General features: G+C 53.4%; 7 protein-coding genes across 7 annotated transcripts; 2 read left to right on the forward strand and 5 right to left on the reverse strand.

Moving 5' to 3' along the window:
* Positions 1-284: 284 nt before the first annotated feature.
* On the forward strand, positions 285-2006 carry J4E88_004681 (uncharacterized protein; the record flags this gene model as incomplete). The annotated part of the gene is made up of 1 exon (XM_049398325.1): positions 285-2006. The coding sequence occupies one exon, from the start codon at positions 285-287 to the stop codon at positions 2004-2006; it is 1722 nt and encodes a 573-aa protein (XP_049255886.1).
* A 155-nt stretch (positions 2007-2161) lies between these two features.
* J4E88_004682 (uncharacterized protein) lies at positions 2162-3376 on the reverse strand (the record flags this gene model as incomplete). The annotated part of the gene is made up of 4 exons (XM_049398326.1): positions 2162-2383; positions 2435-3147; positions 3198-3220; positions 3279-3376. The coding sequence occupies 4 exons, from the start codon at positions 3374-3376 to the stop codon at positions 2162-2164; spliced, it is 1056 nt and encodes a 351-aa protein (XP_049255887.1).
* A 768-nt stretch (positions 3377-4144) lies between these two features.
* Positions 4145-5846, reverse strand: J4E88_004683 (uncharacterized protein; the record flags this gene model as incomplete). Its single annotated transcript, XM_049398327.1, has 3 exons — positions 4145-5363; positions 5419-5552; positions 5661-5846. 3 exons carry the CDS (start codon positions 5844-5846, stop codon positions 4145-4147), a joined length of 1539 nt encoding a protein of 512 aa, XP_049255888.1.
* Positions 5847-6346: 500 nt separating this feature from the next.
* J4E88_004684 (uncharacterized protein) lies at positions 6347-7590 on the forward strand (the record flags this gene model as incomplete). Its single annotated transcript, XM_049398328.1, has 4 exons — positions 6347-6584; positions 6639-6733; positions 6793-7234; positions 7283-7590. 4 exons carry the CDS (start codon positions 6347-6349, stop codon positions 7588-7590), a joined length of 1083 nt encoding a protein of 360 aa, XP_049255889.1.
* A 553-nt stretch (positions 7591-8143) lies between these two features.
* Positions 8144-10851, reverse strand: J4E88_004685 (uncharacterized protein; the record flags this gene model as incomplete). The annotated part of the gene is made up of 4 exons (XM_049398329.1): positions 8144-10447; positions 10496-10529; positions 10579-10699; positions 10752-10851. The coding sequence occupies 4 exons, from the start codon at positions 10849-10851 to the stop codon at positions 8144-8146; spliced, it is 2559 nt and encodes an 852-aa protein (XP_049255890.1).
* A 1422-nt stretch (positions 10852-12273) lies between these two features.
* On the reverse strand, positions 12274-14593 carry GSY1 (glycogen synthase; the record flags this gene model as incomplete). Its single annotated transcript, XM_049398330.1, has 5 exons — positions 12274-12388; positions 12441-13996; positions 14048-14323; positions 14373-14470; positions 14521-14593. 5 exons carry the CDS (start codon positions 14591-14593, stop codon positions 12274-12276), a joined length of 2118 nt encoding a protein of 705 aa, XP_049255891.1.
* A 1529-nt stretch (positions 14594-16122) lies between these two features.
* J4E88_004687 (uncharacterized protein) lies at positions 16123-18848 on the reverse strand (the record flags this gene model as incomplete). Its single annotated transcript, XM_049398331.1, is given in 3 exon segments — positions 16123-17877; positions 17928-18824; positions 18840-18848. The coding sequence occupies 3 exon segments, from the start codon at positions 18846-18848 to the stop codon at positions 16123-16125; spliced, it is 2661 nt and encodes an 886-aa protein (XP_049255892.1).
* Positions 18849-20505: the final 1657 nt, after the last annotated feature.

The raw sequence follows: 20505 nt of genomic DNA on the forward strand, positions 1-20505 counted from the left end.
GTTTGATCGCAACAAACGATCGCGATCCATGGATGTCCCTGGCGGTGAAGTCGGACCGTTCGGATGTGCAAACGATTGTGGGACAAGAAGCTGCTTCGCTTTTAACAGCTGCAGTACGTCTGCTCTTTTGCCTGTCTTTGTGATACTGCATCTATTCAATACCCCTGAACATCGTCGAGTGGTGCTGCGTCTTGGCGGTCGTGGCTTCCTGGTTCTCCGCAACCTCCGCGCTGCGAGATTCGCCAACACCCCACCCTCATTCTAACCCTACCACATTGTCGCGCATGCTTCGCGCGCCCAACCTCGCGACGGGACAAGATGTCTCCATGTCGCGCACCATCATTGCGACCGGGTGCTTGATTTGGTGGGTGATAGTTTGGAGCGTCTGTGCCATCGGCTTCGTCCAACTATTCCGCTACTATTGGAGGAGACCCCAGCAGGCAACATGCGTAACGACGTTGGAAGAGCACGAAGTCCCCCAAGTCACCGTTATACGGCCAGTCAAAGGCCTCGATCCGCGATTGTACGAGTGCCTTGCAGCCACCCTCCGCCAGACGTATCCCAAAAACAAATTGAACACCGTGTTCTGCATTCCCGAGCGTTCCGATCCTGCCTTCCCGATCCTCGAGCACCTATGCAAAGATTTCCCGGATGCCGATGTACAGATCTTGGTCGAAGAGGAGGATCCGCTGCTACTGAAGGATAACAACGCGCTGGGGCCCAATCCGAAGATTAGGAACATGAGTCGCGCCTACAGGGAGGCCAAGGGCGACATCGTATGGGTACTTGACTGCAACGTCTGGGTCGGCAAGGGCGTTTGCGGGCGGTTGGTGGACCTGCTATGTGGATTTGGAAAGGACAAGCATGGCAACAAGAAGACAAAGTACAAGTTCGTTCACCAGACGCCTCTTACGGTAGATCTTGACTCGCAAGGTCTCTCGCTTCAGGACAGGAAGGAATTGCTCGGAGGCAAGCCTGAAGCTGTAGCTGAGTCAACTAGCATCGCGGCAAGCACGTCTTCCGATCCGCGCAATCACTCCAGCAGTACTATCAGGAAGCTGCTGCAGCGCGGCGGAGGACGTCTCGACGAAGCTTTCATGTCTTCTGCTCATGCCAAATTCTACCAAGCCATCAACACAGTCGCTGTGGCACCCTGCATTATGGGCAAGAGCACCATGTTCCGTCGCTCTCATCTCAACTACGTTACCTCATCGAACCCGAACCGCGCCCCCGGTATCGACCACTTCTCTGACAATATCTGCGAGGACCATCTCATTGGTGATGTGTTGTGGAAGCAACCTCAAGCTTTCGAGGAACGAGGCTACAAACCCGAGCCAGGAACGACAAAGGAGGCTTGGGGCAAGCATGCAATGCTCTTCGGTGACTTTTGCTTCCAGCCAATCAGCCATACGTCTGTCATGGCCTACCTGCAACGTCGCATTCGATGGTTACGAGTACGGAAGTTCACGGTGACTTTGGCGACGTTTGTGGAGCCAGGAACAGAAAGCATTCTTTGTGGACTGTATGGCGCATATGCTCTGACGACACTACCCTTCTTCCACAGCATCGGCATCAACCCAACATGGACCTCCTTCTTCCTGATCTGGCTTCTACACCTATCCGCATGGTGCCTTGTAGACTATGTCCAGTATCTGCTGCTGCACTGCGCGAAGACTGTCGAGATCGATTCCGACACCCCTGACTTCATCCTGCCTCAACGATCAGCCTCTGCGTACCACCGTACCGAGGTTCTAGAACCTCTGCTTGGCAATAAAACACCAGGTGAACCTAGTCTACTTGATGGCGCGAGGAGAAACTTCGTAGACTTCTTATTTGCGTGGCTCGGCCGCGAGATTTTCGCATTACCAGTCTGGGTCACCGCCTTCTGGGGAGGTGTAACAGTAGAGTGGCGAGGCAGGAAGTTCTGGGTGGGATTGGATATGAAGGTCCACGAGATCTTGCCGCAAGAGAAGGAAGTCAAGAATGATCAACACAAGAAACGTTAGGATCGTAGGAGGAACCATAATTGTTGTTGCATAGCGTGCGGTCCCGGTAGCATTTCAGGCGTTCAGATGAGAATACGGACATTATCAGCCGACGTTTCCGTTGTCACATCACTGGTGAAGGAGGTCAATTTTGATTCAAAAGCTAACGAGTGTTTTTAATCTTGTCGAGCAGGATCTAGCTGAACGCTTCCAACCACAGCGTCGATCTCAGCCATCACATCTGGCGTAAGCTTGTCTATAATCTTCAAGGCTGCACAGTTGTCCACCACCTGCTCTGGTCTTGATGCGCCAGTGATCACCGCGGAGACATGCGGATTCTTCAAGCACCACGCAAGCGACAACTGCGACTGGCTGACACCCAGCTTATCCGCGATTGGCTGCTCACAGTTAGCTAGATGCCATCAAGGAGGCATGGGGACTTGGTTTACCTTCAATTTCCTCGCTGCGCCGATCATACCACTCCACTCATCATTTCCATATCGGTCGCGCATTCCACTCACAAAACCATCTTTTCCTTCAGCGAACCTCGATCCTGCTGGCGGCGCATCCGGACTATCATTGTACTTTCCGCTAAGCAGCCCAAACTTGAGCGGCGAAAACGTAGTCAACCCGATCCCGAACCGCGTATAGAGGCGCTGGAACTCGCTCTCCACCTTCTTCCTCTCGAGCAGGTTGTACTGCGGCTGCTCCACTACTGGTGCGATGAGACCTAACTGCTTCGCTATCCCGCAAGCCTCGGCAATCTCGTCTGCAGACCATTCTGACGTGCCCCAGTACAAAGCCCAACCCTTCTGCTCGATGACATGGTTGAATGCGCGAACTGTTTCTTCCATGGGTGTGAGGCGATCCGGACGGTGCGCATACACTATATCGATATACTCCAGATCCATGCGTTTGAGAGATGCGCGAAGACCCTCAATGATGTGTTTGCGCGAGAGACCGTGGTTGTTGACAAGCACTTCGCCATTTGCGCCGCCCCAGTTGAGTTTTGTGGATATTACAATGTCGTTGCGGTTCCACGCAAATTTCTTGATGGCCTGGCCCATGATGATCTCGGACTGGCCTGCGGCGTAAGACTCAGCAGTGTCGAAGAATGTGATCCCATTATCGTAGGCTGTCTTCATGATGGAGAATGTAAGTTCTGATAATGACGTTAGTGGAGTGGCTGATGAGCGTATAGGCACAATGTACCATTTTCGACGTGGCCTCCAAAACTGCAATCTGATGAGTATATTCCTGAGTGTATCCATGGAAGAAGACGAGTGAACATACGTGAGCCATCCTCCTAGACCCAGCGCAGATACGTGCAAGCCTGAGTTACCTAGGCGGCGGTACTGCATGCCCGTTTTGCGAGGTTCTTCCCAAGCCATCTTGCGTTCGTATGAGCGATTTGGTGATTGAACAACAAATTGATTTCCTATTGACGCTGGAACAAAGTGATGCCTCGAGTACAACCGCCATTTCCAGTCATAAGTCCTACCAAAGCCTTCAACGATTCTGCTGACTACGCTCAAAGCGGCGAGTCCTCCATGAAGGGCGATGCCGGCGATGTGGCCTGCCGCATCGGACGGAAAACCTCAGTTGGGCAGTTGCAGCGAGTTGGGCGCTGTGCTGCCGCGGCCTTGGTATCCAGGGTTTCGGAATGACTCGTAAAATCGTGGAGATTCCCGAGGTCGTCATTGATCCCCGCAATCACGACATGCAATGGTTCTGGGTAGTTGTGGGGCGCGGCAGGGAAAGTGGATCAGGCTAGAGACGTCTTCGTTGAACAAGGCGGCTCTCTGTAGCCGACGCAGAGACGTTTACTCACCATACACGCAGTCGACGCGCGATCATTCACAACGTTGTGTAGGAGAAATAGGAAAACAATGATTCAAAGTGTATTGGAAGTATAACTGACATACTCTCCGATGACGTCTCTTTGGAAATGGTATATAATGGGTATCAGAGCTTTGGAATTCGAACTTGGAATGCAACCTCGGGTTAATCTCAACGACATGTCGCAGATACTTCGGTGCAACTAAAAGGCGAGGGGGCATTGGTTGGTAGTCGGATCGATTGAAGAGACCATGTGATGCTGCTATGCATGTTGACATTGACTGTCTGTGGATTCCACCGGCTATCGTTTCCCAACGAAATCAGAGTGTGAACCTGAAGTCTAACCGCTTGTTGCCATCTTTCTCTCGGGAAATAATGTCTGCTTGGTACAGAGCCTTCTCTTCCGAAGTCATCTGTTCCCACTGTATCTGTTTCCTTTTGTTGAGGCGGACCAAAGTCTGCCGTTGCACAAGGAAAGTAATGACACTCAGCGCGCATATAGCCACAAGAACGGAGTTTCCCTGCTTGTAGTACGGGCCATCGTACTTGCGGTAGATCTGTGAACTGATCAGAGATCCAATCTGCACAATGACATTGTACGTTGCGGCCGTAATTGCACGTTTCTTAACGTCAAAAGTGTTCTCGGAGATCCAAGAGGAGACCAATGGATGGAAATATGGGTATCCGGAGATCAGCGTGATTAGGGAAAAGCGGCCCCATTCAAGGCCACCATCGGGTAGTGTCAACAACGCAATCAGAAGCGGCATGATCCAGAACTCGCCGAATATACAATGGAAAGTACGTTCGTTGAAATAGTCGCTTGAGTATGCCAATGCCAGCATAGTGACAACCTGGAGAGCCGCAGACGGGATTGTCAACATGTTGCTGTTGAAGGTGCTGAAGCCGAGGCGTTTAAGCGTGAGAGTGAGGTATCCTTGCACCGGCGAAGCAGGGATGTAAGCGACAAGGCCGATGAAGTATAGACCCCACATGGAGGAATCTGACCAAGCCGCGCGGATGTCTTTGAACGTTGCTGGCTCTTTGAGAGCAGTAAGGCCTTTGGCTGGGTCGTCTCGGAGTATACGGTTGACCATGATGACTTCTTCCCGCTCAGTGTACCAACCTTGACGCCAAAGCACATTCTTCGTGGATGTCGGCGCGGTGGGCAGATACAAGTACGAGAGAATGGCAATGACGACCGTCAAAAGGCCTTCGAGGAGAAATAGCCAGAACCAACCTGGCTTTCCACCAACACCGCGCATCTCCAGAATCCCCGCCGCAAGCAAGGCCGAGATGACACGCGCAATGTTGAGTGTCGACCAGAAGGCTGCCAGGCGCAGAGAAAGCTCCTTGGACTTGTAGAAATAGGTCGCGAACAAGATCACACCGGGGATGAAACCACCTTCGCAAAGTCCGATGGCTGCGCGGCCCAGGTAAAAAGAAGTTCGGTCGTGCATCCACGCCTGACCCCAAGATGCAGTTCCCCAAGCAAGCATCATGGTTGGGAGGATATACTTGAAGCCATAGCGTTTGGTGAGACTGTATAAGAATACGGTCAGAGGAAGACTTCAACAAGAGAATCTGTCATACTCACAACTGAACTGGAAATTCCGCAGCCAGAAAGCATACCAACTGTATCGTTGTTCCGTTGTTGTAGTCGTCAGAAGTCAAACCGAGATCTTCCAGAAGATTGTCTGCGAGCGCATTCGATATGTTTCCACGATCGAGCTGTGATAGTCAGTATTTCTGATCAGCTAGCACAATGTATGAACTTTCCTGCAGCCCGAACATCATGAGACAGAGCCATGTCAGTAGCCGGAGGTCAGTCTTCCGCACCACACGCCGTTCTTCCTCAATTGTCCAGCTCGCCTGGGGGTCGAAGCGATGCCGGCCTTCGTACGTCTCGTGGGGTGGGACGATATCCGCAAGTTCCTCTCTACCCACGTGGGCCGATGATTTGAGCGAATTGGCATCTTCACTGATCCGTGTGGTGTGCGGGGATGCTTCTATGTCGTTGCCCATCGTCAAGGGCTGCGATTGTCGGCTACAGCACAATTGCCACGAAGGAAGGTTATTGCTGAGATGTGATATACTGGACACTGCATATTCCCTGCTATGCTTTCTTGTCTCCTATTTATTACTTTGGACATGGCATGTCGCAATTCAGGCCCGTCCCGTCGCCATCGTCGCCATCCTACCGAGGTAGTAATTGCCCCGAAGAACGAGGGGAAAGCACAATGTTGTGCATGCTGATGCATCTCCTATTGGTCTTACTGTCGACATCCGCCTTGGCGTTCACGGGGTCATGTAGGCTAGGCCCAGCACGACTAGACCCAGAGCGTACAACTAGTCCGATGACGTGCTTTACCACGCATGCGGTGTTGTCACCCTGGTCCCGGGAATGATTATATGTCCTGGACTTCCAGACATTCGGAGCTGTTAGTCTGGAGGCTATCCAAGCGTTTTGCAACACTGAATTCGAGCCGGAAGTTGCACTAACCGCGCACCACATTGCTTTCAAGATGCCTTCAGTTAAGCGGAGTCGTATGGAAGACGTTCATGAAGACGGAGATGCAAATATCATTGGTGGTCACCCAAGCGCCCGATCGAGACTGTTGGAGCCCTTAGTCTATTCCGGATCCTTGGACAGCTTCAGACACCAAGACTTGACCCCAGTCATTGGAAGAGAGTTCGAAGGTCTTCAAGTGACTGACCTGCTTCGATGGGGCGATGCTATGATCAAAGATCTGGCAATAACAGGTACGACTCTCTGTTTGCAGCTTGATGTAGCTCATGACTGACTTATAGTTCCAGTCTCACAACGTGGCGTTGTCTTTCTGCGGGATCAGGATGTTACGCCAAACCAGATGAAAGACTTGATGCTGCGGATCACCGAATTATCTGGCTGTGTATGTCCGATTCACTGCGATGGCAGTTCAATTCTAGCGATCAACTGACCAAACATTAGCCTTCTTCATCAAGTTTACACGTACATCCCCTTACCGAAGAGGGATCTGAGCTCGGCGACCAAATCTCTGTCATAAGTAGCGAAAAGCAAAAGAAAGGTGGCGGTCTCACTCACCAGCTCTCGGACGTATCTCGCCTTGCATCTGCAGGCTGGCATAGTGACATCACATTTGAGCCAGTCCCATCGGACTATGCGATGTTGAAAATCCACACCTTACCCGCAACGGGCGGTGATACGCTCTGGGCTTCCGGCTACGAAATCTACGACCGTCTCTCTCCTGCCATGCGGTCGTTTTTGGAGGGCCTGACTGCGACGCATGATGCGAAGTTCTTCCTGGATGAGGCAGCGCGATTAGGAAACCCACTCCGGAAGGATGTGAGAGGAAATCCATTGAACCAAGGTGATGTCCTCACAGCCACACATCCGGTCATTCGCACGAACCGTAAGTTTGACGTTGCTCTTGCGCTGCAGTCGCTGACTTATCGTGCAGCCGTAACCGGCTGGAAATCAGTATACGTGAATAAAGGATTCACGAAACGCATCAATGGCGTCACGAAGGACGAATCCGATCTCATTTTACCGTACTTATTCAATCTTGTGACGCAGAACCACGATGCGCAGGTACGGTTCAAGTGGCGGCCGAATGATCTGGCTATCTGGGACAATCGAAGCACGTGGCATTGTGCAACGTACGATTACGAAGAGGCCCGAGCGGGCGATCGGGTCTGTAGCTTGGGCGAAGCACCGTATCTGGATTTGGGGAGTCGGGGGAGAAGGGAGGCTTTGGGTCTGAGATAGAGATCGACCGCCGGCAGGTAGAATTGAATGGTGGCTGGTACTTAGCGTTGCATTACATCACCGACTCGCATCATTCCATCGCTCGCGCGACTCCCGCGCTGCAAGCCAGACTTCTTAGGGTCGGTGCCTGTGCCCTCGCGTGCTGAGATCCAAGCGTGCAATGGCTACGTCATAGTACAAGAATTCGCAAATGGTCCACCACACGAGCACGATGTCAAATGTATAACGACTTCATAGCTTCATTTCTTCGGAGAACCGAGACATTTTGCATGATAGTTGGTTCGAGTCGAAGTCAGCTTCAGTATGAAAACATCCCGCAAAGTGAACATGAAAGTCTGCATTGTCCGTACTATATGTTGGACGAATATACCAGTTACAACAAAATCACCGCATCGACGGATATTGCAACCCACACATGAACGCTATCAGATCTAAAGCCCACCCATCAAACAACAAAGAACAAATATATCCACGAACACCGATGTACGCCACGCTATACCGAAGCCCCAAAGCGCCTTGAACATCCACAAAGTCGTGACTATAAGGATACTCATCACGTCCTCTTTTCCCTGAATTGGCCCGTCGGACCCGCACTGAAAGCGCCGCTGATAATGCGCTTGAGTTGCTTAGGTTTACTCTGTGGCACTCTCTCGCCACTCGCCGTACTCTTGCGACTGAGTCCCGTGCCAGTCCTCGTAATGCCATCCATACTCATACTGACACCGAGATCCATAGCGTTGCTACCACGTCGTGCACGTCTCGTCGCATCTTCGTTCTCTTTCTGGTGTAGAGTTTCCGATGGAAGCAAGATGGCACGATCGAGAGCATATGGAAGACCACGATGTCTTCCACGGATCTGCATGGCGATGATGATGAGTTTGCTCAATGTCTTGAACTGGCCGGAGAAGGACGTGTTGAATCCGGGGAATCCCTGACTCAGTCCGACCGTACCGTACGCAGAGACAATCTCGAAAAGGACGGAGAACAGGCTGAACGCGTATTCGTTCGTATTCTCGAGCCGCACGCCTTCGATGATGGCGATGAGGAAGAAACCCAAGAAGACGAACCACAAGTCGAATGAGAGTTGGCGACGCAGATGATGCGAGAGGTAGCTAGATTGAGTGTCGTCTTCATCGTCTGCGGCCCAGACACCCAGTGACTTCTCCTCGTAGACATTCGACTGGCGGATAGACATGGCGATGGGGAAGATCGAAATGTACATCATGATGAGGTAGCTGACTTGGACCGCAGGGTGCAGATCGGCGATGTTGACAACGGCGAAACCTGCAGTACGCGTTGAGGCAGCTTGGAAGAGACCAGCGAGGAAGCGGTGACCACCGGATAGCGAGGTCACGGTCGGGTCGTTGAGATCGAGAATGATGAAGAAGATGAGATCGACACCATTCAGAACGACAAGGATCCAGAACAGCCACCAGTTTGCCTTGCTTGGGAATAGTAGAGTAAAGCACCGACGCGGGTGATCCAACAGGAAACGAAGCTCTTCCCAGATGGCGCTGCTCTTGGGTACCATCAGGGAGTACATCCAGATGGTGAACCGAAGCATACAAGGAAACCCGGTATTTCCGATGATGATCAGGAAGGTACCCAGCACAAGGGGCCACACAGCTAGCTGGAAAGAGACCATCGAGTCTGGAGTGAGAGTGAATCCCAGATCGTTGAACAGGGAGGCTGAAGTAAAAAAGCTCCACCAAGTTGGGTCAACGCCAAAATCTCTCACGACACCACTATAGTGAGCGTCGTTGTTGATCCATGGCGCCAAACATATAATGCCGATGGTGTGCCACCCGAGGTAGAATATGATGAGGATCATGGCGAGCAGCTTCAGAGCACGATATTCGATACCACCGAGCTCTTCTCTTTGTTCTTCAGTCAAATCAACAAAATTTGAGTTGCGTCCGAGGGTGGGTGTCCAGCTGAGGTAGGGCATCGGGTCCTCCTCTTCGGTCTTGGCCCTGGTAAGGAAGCTGGTAAATGTTCTTGATCGTGACCTATTACGTAGATGCATGCTCGATGCAGGCACATTTGCATCGCCCTCATTGGTCCTGGTTCTGTCATAGACGGAATGTCCGGTAGGGCGTTGCTGCCGGTCCGGTACGTCGATGGTGATGTGATTCCTGAAGGGGCGATCGTCTCCGTTCAGAGCATGGGGAACAGAATTTGAACGCTCTCGCTTGGGATGAGACTCATGCGATAGTCTACTCGCAACTCTGTCCAATTCTTCTTCTCCTTTAACAGCCTCTGGGATGAGCCCCTGGTCGAAGTCGCGTGGACCTGGTATACGAAGCTTGTTCCTCGCTGTCGGGTTTCGCTGCGCTTCTACGAAAGCGATGCTCTTCTCTTTGTTCGACTGTGGAAGGCGGCCGCCAGGGGATTCTTCAAGCGACTCCTTGGGCTTCTTTTCCTTAGGTGTGCTGAGATTGTCGGCCCATACAATGCCAGATGGAGCAGTTTGAACGGGAGTCGTCGGCCGGAACGGTGGCATTTCGTCTTCGCTGGAACTAGATCTTCTCGGGCGTATGCCATTGCCAGTCCAGTCTAGTCCGTCACTGAAGGCGTACTCGTTCGCGATTGTTCCACCGTGTGCGTGGCCACTGGATCCACGCATGACCCGAATCTCACGAGCGCCGACCGCTTGCTCTTCTTGTCCAACATTACGTTCTGTTGCTGCATTCATCTCACTCTTCCTCCTAGAAAGTGTGCGAGTCCGACCGCTCCGGTTCCCTCTCTCGAGCACGATGTTCTGGAAACGCTTTTCGAACCAATAGAGGCGAACGACTACGACGGAGCTGTGGATGAAGATGGGCGTACATAAGCTGGCGATAAAGTAGATGACTATCTGTTTATTGTTAGCAAAAGACTTGTAGATTTTAAACGCATCAAATACCTGTTGATATAGATCCAGTGTGTTTATGTCAATTCTGCGCTGGCAGTCAGTTCACTGCCCTCATACCTCAGGGACTAACATACGTGTTCAAGCCACTCTGTGTTGCTGCGCCGCTTGCAAAGAAGAGGGCATCGACATAGGGTATGCGACCACTGCCGTATATGATGACGGATCCGATGAGCGCCCACCCAATGATATACGAATCTGTAAACCTATCAGCCACAGTTCAGTCCCTCCCCTGTGATAGTGCGCATACAGTGAAGGGTGATAAAGTTGGCGTGTGGTTTGAGGGCCTTGAGACTGGACGGGAGGCGCTGCTTCAGCCATGCGAACATGACAAGCCATGGGCCGAACATGTTGCCACCAGTGGGCTTCCAAGGCGATGGGAAAGAGTGAATGGCACCCAGTGGGCGGGACTTGTCAGGTTGAAAGAGGTGAGATCAGCAGAGGCAGTGGGAAGGAAGAGCTGAAAGTTCGAGTCTAATCGAGCGCGCCCCAAGCAGAGAGAACGTCAACGGACCGAGCCGGTAGCGCGTCGCAGAAAAGCTCCGTCGTAGTGGTGCATATTTGAGGAAAGAAGAGGGCGAAGTGTTAGTTCGGGTGGGCGCTGTGAACTATGGGTCGCGTTGCGGGACGGTAGTCGAGTGGTGCGCTGTGAAAGATTGCCGGCTTGTCGCGCTGCCAGGTGCGGCGATGACGCTAAAGGGGCATCGAGGCCACGGAATGCCCAGCCCTGCTATTCGCAACCGGAGTTTTAACAGACCCCTGTAGTGCACATGGGAATCCAATCGAGAAGGCCTTCCTGCCACACCATAGCCATGGCACTACGCTGCAACCAGAGTTCACATGTGCAACGTGCTTTTTGATCTGCATGCACGTTGGACGTGTGCTTATTCTCCACTGCGATGCTTCCGCTCCGCCCCGCTATCCTTCCTTCCGCGTCGCGTGAGCAGTCCCAACTGAGGATTTGATAAACGGTGCCCCTCCACATCTCAATATATATGGTGGGTGTGGACATCGACTTTGCATGAAAGACTACCTTCGCCAGCGCATATCGCGATACGGGGTTCGTCCGCCGGCCGAGCTGATATCTCACCACCCCAACACAACAAGAAATGGCAACAGCGCCGACCACAGCCAAGGATACCGCGGCACCGGCGAGTATGCACTTTTGTTTCAGGACAAGATGCTTGCTTTGGCCTTGATAAGGTGCGCCTGATTACTTTACTGGGGCGAATGACAAGGGCTAGTTCACGTTTCGCCGGACTCACGGACTTTCGTTGTCCTCATTTCTTCTGCGATTGCTGCGCCACAGTTTGGTGTTCTGGCTAGTCATCTGGGTGCGTCGATTCACGGAGACTTCGGCACTTTGGACGCTTGTCGTGGCACGTCCAAACTGTATACCTGCTTCGCTTAGCTGATTCCATCACGTCAGCTTTGCTTTTATTTGGCATGCCGAGCTCGTTTTATAGGAGGAAGACGCGTGTGCATGCTTGGTCCGGATATTCGGTATCAACAATAGTCATATTCGGACCGCGCAAAGATGTGGAGCAGACCAACGGACCCTGATATTCACATCCTAAAATACACTTGATCCTGCTCCGAGGCAAGACATCCATATCCTCCACTGTTCCGTCTCGTACGTCCATTCGTCGTCGCCAATGCAGTAAATGCGTATGAAATCAAGCCAAGCATAAAGGAACAGATCATTGCAATTTTGGAAGTCTTTGCTTCTCTTCCTCGTTCGGTTTCTTCGTCACCCTACAGAAAAGAGTTGGCTAGTCAGTACCGTTCGGTGCAGCAGAGAGAGTAGGAGTTGTGGCGCCTGAATTAGGCTTACTCTTCGTCTTCAACGTTAGCGGGAAGGTAAAGTCGTCAGCCTCTTCTTCTTCACTGCGCAGTTGTTAGCGTTGCCATGGTGCATCACATTCTGATCATCACTTACGGGAGCTTCCACGCAATGTAGTCCTCGGTGCTCAGTCCCTCGCGGCCCTCCTGCAGCGAGGCAAAGTCACCGGGCGTCATCATGCCCGAACGATCGCGGGGAGACCCAGGCTCGGACAACGGCCGTGAGATCTTGACGTCTTGCGAGCTGAAGAAATCTGGCTCGTCATCGTCTTCGTATGCCGCAGGGTAGGCACGTCGAAGAGCCAATTGTCGGGCCTTGACGTACTCCAAGCCCATGCGCTTCCAGTCGAGCAAGTCGCTGAGTCTCTCGGTCCGGTTACGCTGGTTGATACGCTGGCGCTTGCTCTTCTTGGTGAATTCGAACATGTAGTCGACAAGCTGGTTGACTGAGTCGTCCACGCCCTTCATCCTTCGGTCTACGATATAGATACCATAGTCCTGGGCATTTTCAATCAGTTCCTCCATATAACAACCGAAGCCGGACAGGTTGGTTGTGATGCTGGGAACACCCATCACGGTGCACTCAGCCGGAGTGTAACCCCAGGGTTCGTAGTAGGATGAGAAGACACCGAGGTGAGTTCCACGAACAAAATCATCATAGTCTAATGGCAAGACAGGGTTCGCCGAGTTCAAGAACTCGGGATGGAACACAACCTTGACGCGATCCGATGGGTGGTTGAAGAGCTGGCAGCGGCGGAGCTGGTTCAGGACTGGGTCTTCGGCATCGTTGACCATGTTGTGAGTAACAATAGGTGGAAGGTTGTGACGCTTCATGGCAAACAACCGTCGGCGGAGCAAGATCTTATCAGCGGGCGTGATCAAGTCCTTGTCCTCGGGGAGCTCAGAGCCCTCCGTCCAGGTCAACGAACGCTCGAACAACTTCTTAGCAACATTCTCGGCGATGTTGTTTACACTGTCATGAAGCGCCTTGATGACGGCTTGTCCCTTTAGTGAGTCGACCGAGAGCGACGTCGTCTGCGCGGGAAGAATGATGAAAGCGACGACTGTCATGTTCGAGTTCTCGTTCTTCATCTTGTGGTTCAGCCGGGCTAACGACTCAATGAACATGTCTACACCCTTATTGCGGTACTCATAGCGACCGGCAGTGAAGAAGTAGAGGGTGTTCTCAGGATCGAAGTCGTTGTGGCCGTAGAAATGTCCGCGCACGAAGTCATTGATCTTGACCTTGGCTTGCTGATGCAAGTTTTGGAACTCGTGAGTAGCCGAAAACTTCTTGACGTTCAGACCGTTGGGCAAGACACCGTCCGGCTTTCGCTTCAGAAGATGCTCGCTCTCGTATGCGGTGATGTGGGAAACCGTGGTGAAGACATCAGCTGCATGTGTAGCGGCGCGCTCGATGCAGTAGCGGTGGTAAATACCGCGCTTTCCCGCCTCAGCGTCCACGTCGAAATATTGGAGGTTGTTGTAGAAATCGACCGAGCCGGCGCAGAGGTAGCGACCGAGGAGCGTAGCGTGGGTAGTGAAGATGGTGGTAACATCGATGCGGCGCTTCTTGCAGAGCGGGACTGCGACACCTGCCAGCCACTCGTGGAACTGAACAATGACGGCTCGCTTCTTCTCGTGGTAGACGTACTGGAGAGTAGTTAGCGCAGCTCGCAGCGACTGCACACATTCTCAACTTACCTCGCCCAGGAACCACGCAATGAGGTAACCAAAAACAATGGCCTCGTTGGTCTCGGAATCGCCAGGCGGCGAAGGAATGCCGGTGGAAGACCAGAGGTCGCCCTTCCACTCGTCAAGCCACCTGTAGCCGGTACCAGTGTCGAAGAGGAGCACACGTGGGGCACCGTCGATCAACCAACGTCCGTACAGCATCTTGATGCCACGGTCGTCCATAGACTTCATGGTCGCAATCAACGCCGGGTCTTTGGGCTCGATGGGCTCTACTTCGACGGCCGCCTGTTATCTCGTTAATTTTTGGTTTCAAGATGCCGTGGGTTGCGCCTACCGAAGCTCTGTTCCACGGGCCCAAGAGGGTGTATGCGGCGCCATACTCAGCGGTGGTGACCTGGGCCTTGGACTTGAGGACTGAGTAGATACCGCCGACTGAGACTGGTTAGCATTGCAGAAGGGCATCAAGTTGGGACGAAAGCTACCTCTGTTTGCGACTTCGGTCGCAACCTCGAACAGGACGTGGTTCTGCACGTCTCTCGCGCCGGTCTCAGCCATTGTGGGTGGGTGTTGTGAGGAGATAGTGGGAAGGCGCAATGGCAAGATCGGAGCTCTTTCTAGGGGAGAGAAAGCTTGGAAAGTCGAGGGAGTGTGAGAGCTTGAGCTCGGTGCTTGGTTGAGCTACTGCAGGTGGCCGCGCTAGACAAGCGGTTCGATTACTCCCGGTTGAGTACGAAGTGCTGGCGGCGGACACGGTGTGGTGGAGCTGCAGGAGCAATTGGACGTGTGGTAGCAGAGCAGCAGCAAGCAAACTCTGTCTAATAGTCGAGGAAAGATGTTTTGCAGGCGCCCTGGGGACAGAAATGCTGGGCCGCTATTGTTTGGCGCACGAGCGTTGGCTACCCGGTGGAGGTTGGGATTCCTCTTTGGGTATCGGATCAATCGTCGTAGGACCGCCGGCGTACTCTGCCGTGACGTAGGCGCTCGGCTTCTACTGCCCATTCACGTTTAAACTGCCATTTAGCCTGGCCGCCTTGACGCGCCCCGTCCCAGCTGCACCACGTCTCTCCGATGCTGTTCACACTCGCCGCGCTGCACTTGAAGCCAGAGTCGACCCCACGGGCAGCGCCCAATTCTGAGGCTGAAGCGCAACGGGCGAGGCCAAGGCCGCGAGTCAACAACTCAACAGTTTCCTTTGGAAATGAGAAGCGGAGCATCGACCGATCCCGCCGCCCGTTGAGCTGCTCGCTTATTCCTGTCTGCTTGTCTATGCCCGTCCGCTTTCAGACGCATCAAGAACATCAAAAGGGTCAGCTGGATGCAAGAGCTGCGCGCTGCGTTCGACTGCCGAGGCGCTGCACCAGGTCCGCTTGCTGCAGTATTCCGTCATACGGAGTGCAGTAAGGCCGACAATTGCGGGGTTCCCGCGAACGGTGGGAGAAGTCGACAGCACGCCAACTCTCTCCACAGCGCCATTAGTGGGTCGTGGGTGGAGGCGGAGAGGAGCACGTGAAGGGCCCACGACAGCCACTGCCGCGCCGTGTGACATGTGTGCGATGCGCTGCGGAGAGTTCATCGGAAGAAAAGGTTTTCCTTGCGAGCCGTGTCGTATTGCATCTCGGACGATACTGTCTAGCAGCACTGTATCGCCGTTACCCGTATCGTGTTGGGGTTGCTAGGCAGGCACATGACTCGTATGCAGTCAGTGCCTGATACACCAAGGTCTAGACAATGGCACTCGGCTAGTGAGAGTCTCGAATACAACATGTCAGCAGTCTTGAACAGCGAACGACCCTACGAGATGGCTGGAGAGCAAAGGAAGCTTCTTCTAGAAATTTTTGCATTTGCTTTTGTTCGTAGAGTCCAGAATAAGCATTGGACTACTCCTCTCTTACGGCCTCTATAAATCTATTATACCAGATACCACCCAGGCCGTAACATGCGACATAGGAAAGTGCAGCCAAAGCAATGGATATCGAGCTAAACGCGCAACGCCAACAAACGAAAACGATGAATGCCAAAGAACTCCAAGCGAAAAAAGGTACCAGTCGAGCAATCCATGAGCGACTCATCGCAAGCAAACGACCCTACTTACCACTCCGATCGATGACCGGAGCAGCGTTTGGCAGCGCACTCAGCAAACTGCCTTGTGCGAATTCGTTGTTCGACGAGAGGTTGACCATGGGGCCCTTGGCTTTACTACCATCCATAACGCCCCTACCCACCATGTCCTTCCCCTGCGAGTAGCCGGCTTGCGATAGCAAACCGCCTCCGGTAAACGCCTTACTGTCATCCTCTGGAGCACCGAGATGGTTGTTTTGTGTATACGCTGCCAATGGCTCGCCACGACCCTTGAGAGAGCGTGTACGTTCGTGGCCACCAGCGGCTCGTGATGTACCTGGACGACCGGCGCGCCAGTCTGTTGATGAGGGAACCTTGATAGCCTCCTCGATCGACGTTGCACTTTCGACCAACGGTCCGGCGCCAGCTCCTGGGTTGTAGCCTTTGCCCTTGTTGAGATGCTGCGGTGGCGGGCGGTACTGGGGTGTTAGATCAACCAAAGGCTCGGGCATGCCAGGTACCCGCTTCGAAGCACTACGTTGGAGATCGCTGGATGCTCGCCGGTGATGATTGCTGCGGACTGAGGTATTGCGTTTCAGACCAGAATCGTTGGACGATACTTGGGCTACACGGCCCATGTTGTTCAGCAGAGATGGTCCTTCTGTGAACGGGCCTGACGGTTCGCGAGCCTGTAGAGCGGCTTGACGTTGCGTGTAGCTACGTCCAAGAAGGCCGCTCGAAGCAAACGCCTCCTCGCCTTGCTGATCGACACTTCGACTCCGGCTACTGGGCGGTGAAGTACTTTCTGCGACCAGACCACTCTTGCTGAAGGCGGTTGGAGGTGGTTGCTTTACCCGTATCGACTTCATCCGCGAGTGCATTGCCCTGCTATCGAGCTTGGAAAGAGGTTTGTCGTCTGGGAACTCTCCCGGTTTGTGAACTTCGATCTGGTCCAGCGTCTTGTTGAAACTGTCCATATCGAGCAAGGACGAGAAAGCACCGAGCTGGTAATGCGACCCAACTGATTCTCCTCTTGAATGCGAGGACGTCTGTGCGGCTTCAGCAGCCCCGGACACATTGCGTGTCGCATGAGTCTTCTTCTTCAAACCCTCGCCCTTCTGGTGTTTGAGATACCAGCTCCGCCAACTCTGTAACGCTGTATAGAACGTGTTCGCTATGTTTCGGTCGTTGGTACAGAAGAAGTGAACATACTGCGATTCGTCCGCAAAGATGTTGGACTTTTGCATACTCTTGACGGCGTAGCAAATCTTCTTTGGGGGCTTCACCCGTGCCAGCTTGGACTGGGTCACCGAGTAGATGTCGTAGTCTGTGAGAGTGCAGATGTTTTCCTGGTCCTTTTCCTTGGTCTTTTCGTTCTTGGCCATGACTAGTTGTCCGTCTGGACGAAGGATGAGAAGTCGTTTACTCCATTTCCCAGGTCTCGATGAGTATTGGATAAAGCACGAAGCCCCCTCTGGTCTGGTGTCTGGGACTTTGTACGAGAGTAGACTGTCCTGGTCGATACCATCGACATCAGAGTCAATGATGGTAAGTTCGTTCTGATTGTCGTAATCCCAGGAGTTCATCACATCTCTCACGTACTCGTAGTTGCGAAGGGGGCGTGTGATGCTAACCTTGGTGAAGAGCTCGGAGATAACAGCTGTGCGAACGTCAATGGGATCTGTGAGCACCGTGGCGGCAGACTTGATAAGATCGAGAGGAGTCGTGGTTGGAGTCACAGGGAGCAGGATGCGCTTCTCGTTGCACACGACTTTAACGCGCTATTACGGCTGTTAGTCGCATGTTCGTGTTTGACGAATGGTGTACATACTCTATCACCAGCGTTCACGGCGGATGTAGGCGCATCGATGCCTAGAACAACGCCACCTCCACCGGGTCTGATGGTATCCTCCTCTCCGAAATTAAGACTCAGTTGCGGTGCAGTTGGTTGTTGCACAGGGGCATCTAGACCCAAAGCTTCATCCTTTCTCCTCTTGAACATTCCAAAACCTGTCTCCTGCTGCCGCGGTGGCGATACTGGAGGTGAAGAAGAGGGCGCTTTTCGGGCCTTCTGCTCAAGCTTTGCGAGGGTTGCCTGCCGCTCCTTCTCTTCGACCTTCGCCTTGCGGACGCCCTCTTCCCTTTGTTGGAGGGCTTTCTGGTTCTCGGCCTTCTGTAATCGTCTGCCACGTTCTTGTTCGGCCTTTTGTTCCTCCCTCTGCCGACGCAGGGCCTCGGCTTCTTCCATCTCTCGTTGGGCATCTAAGCGCGCAGCTTCTTCCTCTTCGTGTCGCATCCTCTCGATTCTGTCCAGCTCGGCCTGCTTAGCCTGCTTCTGTGCGCGCGCCTCTGCCTCGTATTTTTCTTTGAGCTGTCGCTGTCTCTCCTTCTCCCGCTGCAAGACCTCTCTCGCGCTGTCATCGCCTCTGAGCGACTGCTGTCGCGGCGCATTGGAGACGGGCGGCGAGGCCTCTGTCGTGCGAGTTCTGGCGGTCCTGGGCCGACGCTGGCCGGTGTTTGCGGAATGCGACGATTGGTACGGCGAACTCACAGCGCGGTTCCGGGATGTCGAGGGCGTGGAGGGCGGTACTTGCGCAGGAAGGGGAGGAGGGGCATTTGGAATGGTGTTCGAACGGAGCGGTGGGGGGTTTGGGCTGGTCGCGTGCGAGGTAGTCGGTCTGCGGTGGTAGCGGCTCATGCTCCTGCTGATGGGCGCATCGCTTTGGGGCTGCATCTCGGACACGGCGGGCATGGGAGGCACTGCGGGCACGCCTGGCGAAGTGTGGTGTTGCTGTTCTTGCGCGCGCCTCACGCTCCTATAGCGCGACATCTTGGGGGCTGCCGCCGCCGACGAGGGGATTGTTTCCGTGGCCATGTTGTGCTCGGCTGCTGTGCGACACGACTTTGCGTGCCTGTGCGACGACAGGTAAGGGACATAGGAGACAGAGGCTGGAGGGCATACACCAAGCAAGTGAGGGGGAGCGGCGCAGGGAGGGTGGGAAGAAGCAACAGGGAGCGGCAGGTGCACACGGATACTCGGCTGTTTAATTCATGAGATTCCAGTACCTAAGTCCAATCACTACGTCAAGCAAGCGACCCAGTCTTGCACCGTCGCAATGGAGGTGGTCCTCTCAGGGGGACAAGGTTGGCTGGACTCTTACTTGATGCAGCAAGGGCGCCCGTTGTGGCGCTAACAATAGCTGGGCCGGGGCAGCTGCGTGTTTGGCCATGCCCGCCTAGCTGTTTCGGCCAATCTAGCCGCACACCCGCCGCAAGTACCGCCCTGCCGCGCATTATTATTACACTTTGCCATGCATCAGCCACAGCAGCCCTGTTTGTGTAGTCTCTCGGCTTTACATTGCCAATAATTTCGGTTGTGGGTGTCTGATAAAACTTGGAACCTACTTCACACCACGCTGGACTTGGAACGTTAGTGTCCATTGTTTGTAATCTTGCAGCAACCTAGGAAAATAGCACGATGGACTGAGCCAAGTGAGAATGAAATATTGAAAGGTCTAGCTACATTCGCGAGAAGTGAACTAAAGAGTGAAGAGAATGATGTCAATTGGGTGACAGAACCTACTTCTCCAGCTACAAGAGTCTCTACTGCGTTTACACAGTACTGCATTTCACTATGTGGACATGCCCCAATCACCTAGGTAGATGCCACTAACATACGCTCTTCTCCCTCTCCCACATCTCCTCTGCCTACCAAACATGGCTCGGAAGACCCAGCTTTTGTTTGCGGGTTTCTCGATTCTTGCTCTGATTTACCTGTTCTGCCATAACCCCTACGCCTACATATCCAGCACATCGCACTTTCAGCAACCTCCACCTCCCCTCCCACCAGCCAATTCCACTCTCGGTTTTGGTGCTATCCTTGCAGTATCACACTCCAGCTCACCACGACGACCCAGCCTACTATGGGCTGCCAACCTAACAGATATCGAGATTGTGATTCCTCGGCAGAAGGAGTGGGGTGTGGGTGATGTCGAGAAGCTGAAGACGAAGGAAGGTAGTAGTCTAAGCACTGGAAGTGCGAAAGCCTGGTTGGGACATTTGGAGGTTTTGAGATGGTACGTCGGTTTGAAGAGGTCAATGATGGAGAACAATGTATTGATGACATGACAGGTTTCTCGCCTCAAGCCACGAGACAGCTCTAATCATCGAAGACGACACTGATTTCGACATCTTCATCCGACAATCCCAGGTTCCACTCCTGGCATCCGCTGTCCGCTCTTTGCTCGACAAGGGTGTCACTGACGACTCATCATCATCATACTGGGCTTCAACCACCAGCTGGGACCTCCTCTACCCCGGCCACTGCGACGACTTGATCTCCACGGCCTACCTCTCCCAGCCTTCCCTTCTGTACCGCGATCCTACCGTGCCTCCCACTCCCCTCCTCC

Source organism: Alternaria novae-zelandiae (genome assembly GCF_023758075.1).
Source record: "Alternaria novae-zelandiae strain BMP 2774 chromosome Unknown scaffold_8, whole genome shotgun sequence".
In the NCBI taxonomy this organism is placed as follows: Eukaryota; Fungi; Ascomycota; class Dothideomycetes; order Pleosporales; family Pleosporaceae; genus Alternaria; species Alternaria novae-zelandiae.